Source organism: Egretta garzetta, unplaced genomic scaffold (genome assembly GCF_000687185.1).
Source record: "Egretta garzetta isolate BGI_Z169 unplaced genomic scaffold, ASM68718v1 scaffold2, whole genome shotgun sequence".
In the NCBI taxonomy this organism is placed as follows: domain Eukaryota; kingdom Metazoa; phylum Chordata; class Aves; order Pelecaniformes; family Ardeidae; genus Egretta; species Egretta garzetta.
This window is the reverse complement of record NW_009258894.1, coordinates 4350278-4359863: the sequence shown is the minus strand read 5'-3', so window position 1 is coordinate 4359863 and position 9586 is coordinate 4350278. Positions and strand designations below refer to the sequence as shown.

General features: G+C 46.2%; 1 protein-coding gene across 1 annotated transcript in view; it reads right to left on the bottom strand.

The window, feature by feature from the left end:
• GALNT16 (polypeptide N-acetylgalactosaminyltransferase 16) overlaps window positions 1-9586 on the bottom strand; it is a 35948-nt gene that overhangs the window by 4899 nt on the left and 21463 nt on the right. Inside the window, exons 11-15 of the mRNA XM_009634147.1 lie at window positions 8170-8296; window positions 7117-7209; window positions 4914-4997; window positions 3764-3905; window positions 2264-2380 (exon numbers count right to left, since the gene is read on the bottom strand). Of these exons, the coding sequence (XP_009632442.1) occupies window positions 2264-2380; window positions 3764-3905; window positions 4914-4997; window positions 7117-7209; window positions 8170-8296 (563 nt within the window). The remainder of the gene's footprint in view (window positions 1-2263; window positions 2381-3763; window positions 3906-4913; window positions 4998-7116; window positions 7210-8169; window positions 8297-9586) is intronic.

The window sequence follows — 9586 nt, the reverse complement described above, 5'->3', positions numbered from 1 at the left end:
TTTCATTTTGCGCTTTAAAGTTTCTACAGCAGTGGCCATCTCCTTGAAACTCAACAGCCCAAATATCAGGAGCTGGGCTTGGGTGACATCCTAGGCAGGGGGTTCTGCAAGCTGCCAACCCAGGAAGAACAAGACTGCCTCTCTGTTGCCAGAAACATGCCTTGTCAGCCCAGAAATACACTCTCAGATGACCCCCGTAAAGGTTGTTAGCTCCATTTTCCACTCTAGTTAGGACCTGGCAGAGAAAGAGTCAGTTCCCAAAGTAAGCAGAAAACACTGCATTAGATGCAGGTGGCCCCTCTAGAAAAGAAATGGAGGAGAGCAAACTGGGTTGTTTGCAAAGATGACTGACTTCAAGCTGATTAAAATCCAATGTCAGTATTAACAACAATTACTGTTGCATTTATGGAAGGAAGGGACCATAACAACATTCCCCAAGAACACAACAAACTTGAGCACTGCAAGTAGAACTGGCTTTATAAGTAGAAATCTGAAATGGGAATTTGGGACTTCCAAAAACCCCCCAACATTTCAGAGCATTTCAACACAAATTACATTAAAAATTTAAATGCACTTCTCCCACCTCATCCCCACCTCCTCCCTTCAGCTGCAAGGTGGTTTGGAATGGCAGCTGTGATTCAAATCAGTCTCTAATTATTTGGAATGCTTAAACAAAATCCTTGCTTACAGTCAGTTGGCTAAATCATCTGCTAGGTCAAGTCCTTGATTTAAGTGCAGTTTGTTCACATAAGGTAATGGAAAACAACAGCTCACATCCTTAAGTGCGTGTGCATGTCTTTATAATGAGTCTGTATATAATCAACACATCAAGGCTCAATAAATCCTATTCCAGCAGCAGAATGAGCACGCTTGTGTTAGTGTGGATTAATCTCTCTTCTGGCTAATAGGGCTTGTACTCCACCCCCCTTCAGAGGACCCTTGTCCTTCCATGACAGGGGAGGTGGGGAAAGACAGCTGATTTTGGCAGCTGCTAGAGTCCTGTCTGCTGCCAGGGAGGAAAATGCTGCAAGGCACCTAAGGGGAAGCTAAGTGACCTAATTACACAGCAAGGGGGTGAGTCATTACCAACAAGAAAAAGGAGCAGGCAAGCACACCCCACCTGGGATATCCTTGCAAGGCTAATCCGAACTCAGAGTTTTCCCAGTGTATTCACAGTGGCAACTCTTCAAGACATTTCTGCACTAACCAACCCTCCAGAGGAAAGTCTACACAGGCTTTCCATAAATGGGCAATACTGGATTTCAGTGCTTTCTTTCAGGAAGAACTAAATTCAGAGATTCATATAGCATTAAAAAGTACTGACAAAAGAGCATGCTGCTGAGGACTGATAGCAAGCTGAGCTATCTCCTACCTTTGGGCTATCAAAAGAACAGACGTGTCAGAAAACACAGAGCCAGCATAGCCTTAGATGACAGAATATGTATTCAGCCTTGGTGTAGGGAGAAGCACAGGAACTAGGGATGAAACAAGCCCAGTCCACTGTCTGCCAGTGCTGCATCGTCACCTGTTGTGTTTTGCCCAGTTCTGATAAAAAGGCACATCACATCTCCGTGAGGGCACCCTGGCCATTGCAGAGGCCATCTCTTACCTTGTGCTGTAAGGCAAAATGACTTGTGTGTCCTGACAGACCAGGGATGCATATCCTGGAAACAGCATAAGAGTCACAGAGCTGCATTTTGTTGGGAACACTGCTGCTGTGTGTTTTTCCTCAGGGAGCAGTTTGGGTGGAACGTATGGTGCTTTATGTTAGTTGGTATTTCTCAAATGAATTGCACACTCTCAGTTTCAAAGGTCTGTTCACACGTCCAAAGACAGCACAAAGAACACAGTTCTCTCACTTCGAAATCAGTAAACAAATGATAGCACACACTGCCCTCTTCCTTTGGGTATCTCAAAGATTCTGCTGCTTATCTACCCCTCTCTGATGCTGTGCTCCATCCATGCACCGATCCAGCTGAACGTAAATGTATCCAAGGAGTGAGGTCGGGGTGCTACTGAGCTGGAGCTAACCACACTGCTGAGGGCCCAAGCAGAGCAGACATCCACATCTGTGCTCCCCGCTTTGGTTGCGGGCAATCTCATACATCTGAGCTTATGAAACGCACCAGAGAAGGAGACGCAGAAGATGGAAGGGACTTTTATACACTTTGATAGTACTAGGTTTGCCCCTGCAGGCTGCACTGAGGTAGGTACACCAGTATGTGGCAATGGAGGGATTAAACACAGGTGTGCAGCTACCTACCTGTCTGCCGTCTTTTTGATTGCAGGCTTCCAGTGTGATTTGGGAGCCAGTAGAGAAGGAGGTAATGGAAAGACACTTGTCCTGCTGTCTAATTACAGGGTCACTGAATACCCACTCCTTTGGCACAAGAAAAAGAAAGGTTCCATTAGGATCATAATGGTGATCAGATGAGGGAGAGAGAGTTTTTCTGTCAGGTATTTCAAAAACTTGTATCCTTTGTTCAACTCTTACTAAAGGCTCCCTGGGAAGACTATGGCAGCAGCCTTCACCTGATCAGAAGTTTATGCTCGGCTTGGTGCATCATGACTATTTCAAAGCCTGCAGCTGACTGCCCTGACCATCTGAGCTGCCTGATCAACCTTGGACCCCATGCAACTCCCTGCTCTGCAGCTTTACAGATTTAGGCCTACAAAGCAGGGGGGGCACCAACCCCTGATCTACATATATGCAACTGCTTCTGCATATTTTACATAGCAGACATGTTCTGTAATAGGTATCTGGGACCTATAGATTGTCAAGTGAAGCAAAACACGTGCAAATAAATCTGTGGGCTAACATATATCACCAGCACACATAAAGTACAAGCCACTTCATTTTTCCCTCCTCTCACTAGATGGATACCTGACCCAATCAACTACAATTATTATACTTTTCTCAAGGAAGAAATACAAAATGCAGTAAGTTTCAGAGATTTCAAACGTTAATGACATGGAACAATGAGTCAGATTAAATGGCATGTTGAACGCTGGCTGCAAACTGATTTCCAACAGTTAGCAGATGTGAGTATGTATTTTCTGGCATAAAATATCCTACTGTGACCCTTAACTTTCTCAAGCTGCTTCCCTGCTGCTTTCGGTCACCAAAAGAAGAGGCTGAATGCAGATCCTCAACTAGTATAAACCAGCACAGCTCCACTGCAGTTAGGAGAGCTGCACCAGATTACTGCAGCTGGAGTCTTGGCTATTTAAACTCTATTTGGGCTTTATACTGAAATGCATCTGTAAAACAGCACAATTCAAGCCATCTGCAGCTATAGCTGAACTGGCAGACTAAAGAACATTTCTGATCCTGGGAAAATCTCTTACCCACATGCTAGGGTACTAGCCAAGCACACCCCAGGACCGGTTCTCATAGGTTGAACGATGAAGCAGAGCACACCCAAACAACAGTCTGAGTGGGAACAGCTACATGACTCAAACTTTGGTCGCACGCCTACTGCACAGACCAGTCACACCCCTGAGCATTCAAGCAGTACCTGTTGCCTTTGAGTGATGAAAACCTTCCCGCTCTGTGCCTGACCGCTGGGCCTGTTTGAGCCAACAGAGTTCTAAGAGATGGGCACAGCTTCTTTTTCTGCTTACTGCTAAAATCATTAACAGGGCCAGATTCTTCCTTCCTTCACCTCTGTACAAGCCCACCAAGGCCAGTGATGCCTTTTCATTCACCAGTAATAAAAAGGGCAGAAGTAGGAGCAAAGCACCAAACTGAAGCTTGCCTTACCTGAGTGACAGGTGGATTGTTCACTGTTCCTTTACAGATCCCCATGCCAGCCAACATATTCCCTGTGGTATCCTGCGCCCGAGACTCCAGGCAGTTTCCTCCTTGTTTAATTATTCCTGGAATCAGCTCTTTTTCAGGAACCCTTGAAGGTAAAATGATAGTTGCATGGCACTTCATACCCAGAAGTGTCCAAAGCACACACACATTCAGAAGGGCATAACTGGCCCCTTGTTACTAAGTCCCCTTTATTTGACATGCTAGCTATCCACTGGAAATGCCCGGACAAGGCAAAAGCCAATGAAGAACTTGGTCAGAGGGCTGCTACCCTTTTGTTTCAGAAGGCATAAGGTGTTTTAGGTGCACCCCAAGCTGTTCAGTGTGATGTCTCTTCTGAAAGAGGCCATTGCCAGTTAAAAGCCATATCCACACTGATTTATCCTGCTTCTGCCTCTCCCTTTTCAAGAGTCTTCCCCCCAGTGTTAGCACATATTCACTGTCTCATTGGTAGCAATACAGGAAAGATCTGCCAAGGCCAGACTACAGCTAGACATTTTAGCCTCGACCCATGTTAGCTACAGACTTTGCTTGACAGAGATGTAAAGATGTGTTGCCAGGGTGTGTTAGCTAGCAAGTGCTAACACCACAGCTCTACCCAAGCTACCTCCCAGCAGAGCAATGCCACAGCACTACTGCATCCTGACCCCGGGCCAGGGGAAGCCACAGGCACAGCTGGTTCTGGCATTCACTAGGGCTTTCCCTGAACCACCTGCACCTCTGCACTGAGGCTGTCCAGCTCTACCTGGCTCAACTACCTCCAGGCAGAGCATCCAACAGGCAGAGGCCAAGCTTTAATGGGGAGGGATGTAGTGCTCTGGCACTTGTCTACACCCTGCACTTCCAAAACCACCACTGTTGCACATCTCTGAGGGACTGCTGTATGGAGCAGAGCAGAGGGCTCCCAGAAGCAGAAGCAACAAACTTTTTGTAGTTGTTGTGGTGATACAAGCTAGGCAATCACAGGAGGTTTCTCACCAAAAAGAAGAATAGAAGAAAACCTTTCCCAAGCATAAGTCTCTCTCTTGCCCACTGCTGCATTGTGACCCACCTCCCAGATCCTTCAGAGATTTCTACAAGCGGAGAACCAACTCACTTAAGCTCAGGGTAGACATTCTCCAGATACCACTGGAAGGATTTACAGTTCAGTTTGCGTCGCTGCTCCACTCGGTCTGCAACACTGGAAACACAGGCAGGTTGTTGAGGATAAGGCAGTGAACCGGAGGGAGGGGAACAATGAAGATCAGCCAGGAGGTTTGAGGGAGACTATATGACTTTTTCCCCTTACTCATTCTCCCACCTAGTTGTTTCTGGGTTTCAGAGCACTAGCAGTGACCTGAGGTGAAAAGGAGGAGAGAGGCAAGTGGCAGGAAATAGAAAAGGAAGACATGAACACCTTCAGAGAGCAATTCTTGCACTTCCTTTGGCTCAGAATGATGGCAGGGCCCAGGTCCTACAGTGTTAAATAATAACACTGCTGAAAAAATACTGTAGGACCATGAAAGTGTTTCTGCCTTTGGGTGCCCCTGTAGAGGCATACCATGAAACTTGCACAACCATCAGCTCCTGAAAAGACCTAGAAAGTGTTGGTGCCCAGGTATATACAAATGTTTAATCTGTGTGTGCTAGAGGTGAGGGAACACAGCAGCAGCTCGAGGCTCAGGTTGGGTTTCAGACCTAAAGAACATAATTATTTGTTCTTAGGCAGTTTTGGGAAAGGGGAGGAGTATAAAGGGAAATTAACACAGCATCCTAGTAACAGTCTGCTGCAGCAGTCCTCCCAGTGCTGATTTACTTGGCCTTAGCTGGCTGAAGAAGAGGACTTCCCTCAAGCAGTTCTACTGAGCAGTGACACTAGGGACTCTCCTCTTCAAGCTGTACCACTACATTTGCCTGTTGGGAAGGACTTTCAACTGTACCCATGCTCCTTGCCATCCTCAGCCCACAGAGGCCACTGTACTGCCCATACCTCAGGAGAATGTAATTAGATCCTATATTCACATCAAAAATTGTGGAGAAGGAGGGTCCATTTTAGGCCCAGTTGACAGTGATGGTGTCAGAGGCAATTGCCATCTAAAATCTAGATTTAATGCCTGAAATCAAATCCTACAGATCTTCTCCAGCTCTTATTCAGCCAATGCTTCCAGTAAAGCCACTAGGAAGTCTGTATGAACAAGAACTGCAGGCTTTGGCCCTAAAACACATTAGCAATGTATCTATGTCCAATATGCAATAGTCCGGTTTCCTTCACAAGCAGCAGGGTTACTTGCTATTTGGCTCCAGCCCAGCCGCTGCAGTCAGCTCAAAGACAGATAAATTAGGTAGGCAAAGCTATTTGTACAGAAATACATAATGCATCATGATAATAAAGCACAATGTACAACAAAAAAGTGTGTGTGGGTCAGACCAAACCTGCTTGTCATCAAATAAGCAGGAAATGCATCATTACCCAGTGCATGTAGCTACACATTTGAGATACAACCACATTTACCTAGTCCTTAAGCTGATACAACAAAAGTCACTTGTTCATAGGCAGATATAACACAAAGATATACACCTCTCCTGGGACTTTTTATGTTTATTTGGGAGTTATAGAGGTTTCTTAGCACAGAGAGCAAGCTCATCCCAAGTTTTCGTGTCCATCACTGATTTCTGGGTCACAAAGAACACTTATCCCATAACAGTGAATTCCATGTAGCCTGGAGACAACTTTAGCAAAGGCGCTGTAAGGAGCACAATTCTGCACAGAAGTGGGCTCAGCAAGTGCTGGAGACGAGTCACAACCAGATTGTGTTTCTAAATGGGATGTCTCACCATTGGTCATGCTCTCTCCTGCTGCACAAACCAGGAAAACCACCCATTCATTCATCAGGAAAGAGGGAAGTGCACCAAGTGCAACCTGCCCCATGTGCCAGCTAGCTGTGCTTGCCCCAGGGTTCGGCACCCGCACAGGAACTTTGGATCAAGCTCTAGTAACTGCATAGCTCACATTTCCAGAGCAGCTGCATGCTGTGTCAGAAAATATGCTTATCTATCCACTTAAAGTGTCTGGCCTTTTAATTTCATTACAGATCCCTTCGGCCTTCTGCTAACAAATGATTTATGCAGGGTTACTGGGGGAAAAATAAAGTGAATGAGCAAACCTTGTTAGCCAGACACTCAAGCTGCAACCTCCCTGGCAAGCCAGCCATTCAGGGCATCTCCGTTTCCCACACTTAGACCCAGAGAAGACCCAAAACTATTTCTTCCTAGCAAGGGGCTTATCAGTGCCCTCCTACTGAGGTTTGGGGGCAGCTTACCTTCCAAATGACTTCCCAATGGCAGATGGTCGGGCCTCATAGTAGTACTGCTTGTATTCATCCATCCACACCTCTGCTGTGCGCTTGGTGTTCCTGTGTGGGGATGAGGAGATGCTTTGCTGAGTGCTGCTGGAGGTCCTGTCCTCCCAGCAAGCAGGCACTGGGTGGGCAGACCCAAGGCCTGCCTGCCAGGAGGGAGCGGGGGACAGTCACAAACATGAAACACAGTGGGCAGCACAGATGGATATAGATTGAATATGTTAAGTCTACAAAGCCTTGCAAGGATGCTTCAGTTCAGAAGTTAAAATTTTAACAGCCATAGGTCACCATGATTTTTCACACATGCTCCCTTGGCAGAGACACCTGGACTGACTGGCACTATCACCCTGCTTTACAGCATCCCTTTCCACAGATTAGAATAATGCCATGGAATAATTCAGCTTGGAAAGCACCTCTAGGTATCACCTGGTCCAAACTCCTGCCCAAAGCAGACTAGCTTCAGGTTAGGTCATGCTGTTCAGGGTTTTGTCTCGTCGAGTTTTGAAATCTCCAAGGATGGAGATTTCACCACCTCTCTGGGGCCCTGTGCCAGAGCTTAACTGCTCTCATTGTGAATCACTTTGTCCCATCTTTTTTCTATTCCCATCTGTTCTGCAGTGGAAGTTGTCTTTAGGGCTTGTCTCAGAGCACATACAGCTGAGTAGGATCTCTGGACTCAAAAGCAGCTGAGAGACAACAGAGATGACTAAGGACTGCTGATACACAGGCACATGTCATAGGGCAGCATCCATGAATGGCCAGGGTCTCTCTCTGGGGTACTGCTCCCTGCCTCCATTTCAGACTGAGGAAGAACAAGACGCACTAATACAAACAACAGAGAAGGGAACAGGTTTTGTTCACAGAAAACAGCAACTCGTGTTCTCTTGAGAACAGATGCTCAGCCACAAGCTGTTCTCTGTCATCAGGCAGAAAGAAAACAAAGAACTCAGGCTTATTTAGACATGCCCAACGTCAAGGTGACCTGGCCGCTACCAGGAACTACCCAACACCTACTTGATGTAAGTCAGTGCATTGCCCTCAGGGAAGTCATAGGGATGGCGCTTCCTGAACACGTGTCCCACTCGACTGCAGGGAACTATCTCCAAGCTGCCACCGCACATCCACACTCGGAAAGAGAGCTCTGGAAGAGACCCCAAAAGCCATACAGCTGTAAGCAGATAGACAGCATTTCCAAGAAGGGTAACTTCAGCAGTGTGCTTGAAAACCTTGCCCCTCTGCTCTAGATGTATTGCCTGCAACAGCAAAATCAGGAAAAGCAATGCCATGGTGACAGCAGAAAAACTGTCCTCCCTTTGTTAAAATGGAGGCACACCTTGTGGCTCAGAGACTTTCTAACCTTCTCCAGACCCACTCCTCTCTTTGGTCCCCAGAGCATTTCAGTGAGACACCTTTCCCTTTGACCAGGTCCTTGTGGTTGCTGTCAGGCCTTCAAGATGGCATTTGGCAACAGACTGAGAGAACACCCACCTTGTTTTGGACTTCTGTAACTCTCTGGCCCTGCACGTGGATGGAAGAAAAAAAGAAGAATTCACCGTGTAAAGCAAATCAGAGGAAGAAAGGGAGTTTAGGGAACAAGGAGAAAGAAGAGAATAAGATGAGGGCATAGGAAGTGAGCCAATGTCTAGAACAGAGTCCTCTCCTTCATACCTCGATGTTATCCATCCTACAATATCTTGTTGGTTTTGTTCTGCTTGGCTCTGTTAATTAAAAAAAAAAAAAAAAAGTAGATGACTGGGTTACAGTTCGTCACCAGTTGCCTCTGCTGGGGGAGCTACTGAGAGCAGAAATCAGTCTAGTAGTGTGACTAAAAAAATATGGAGAGAACCCTGCTACTTGAAGAAATCCAGCTGGTCCTGCAGCTAAATTCAACATTTTGTTAAAGGATTAGAAGAACATGGAGCTTTGATGTACAGGCGCTTATTTGCATCACAGAAGAGATGTGACCTTGCTCAAGCTTACGGGTCTGTCCTCACAAGTTTAATCACTGCCACACCGGAGGGGTTTTCCACTTGCGTTTCATGTGGTGGTGAGAAGAGAAGAAGGAAGAAGGAAAATTAAAATTAGCTGGGTAGTTCGGTAGTCCTTACCAAAAGGGCTTCAGTCTGATTACTTCAAAAACTTTACTCAGTTGAGATCTCCCTCCAGTAATGCCTGAATTATGGGGCTCTGATGTTTAGAAATTAAAAAAGAAATTATGTATCCAGATCTAATGGCTGTTTCAAAGCATGTACACACACTAACATCTTCCCAGGCTTCATCTTTCTCCATAGCTTTCCTCTCTAGCTCCTGGGAAAGGTTGTTTAAACTGTGTTTGGGGGGGGCGGCGGGGAGGGGGAAGATGGTGTAATCTAGCTTCTAAGTAAAAAACCATTTTATTAGACTGTCTTTTGTAGCATTTCTTACTGGCTCT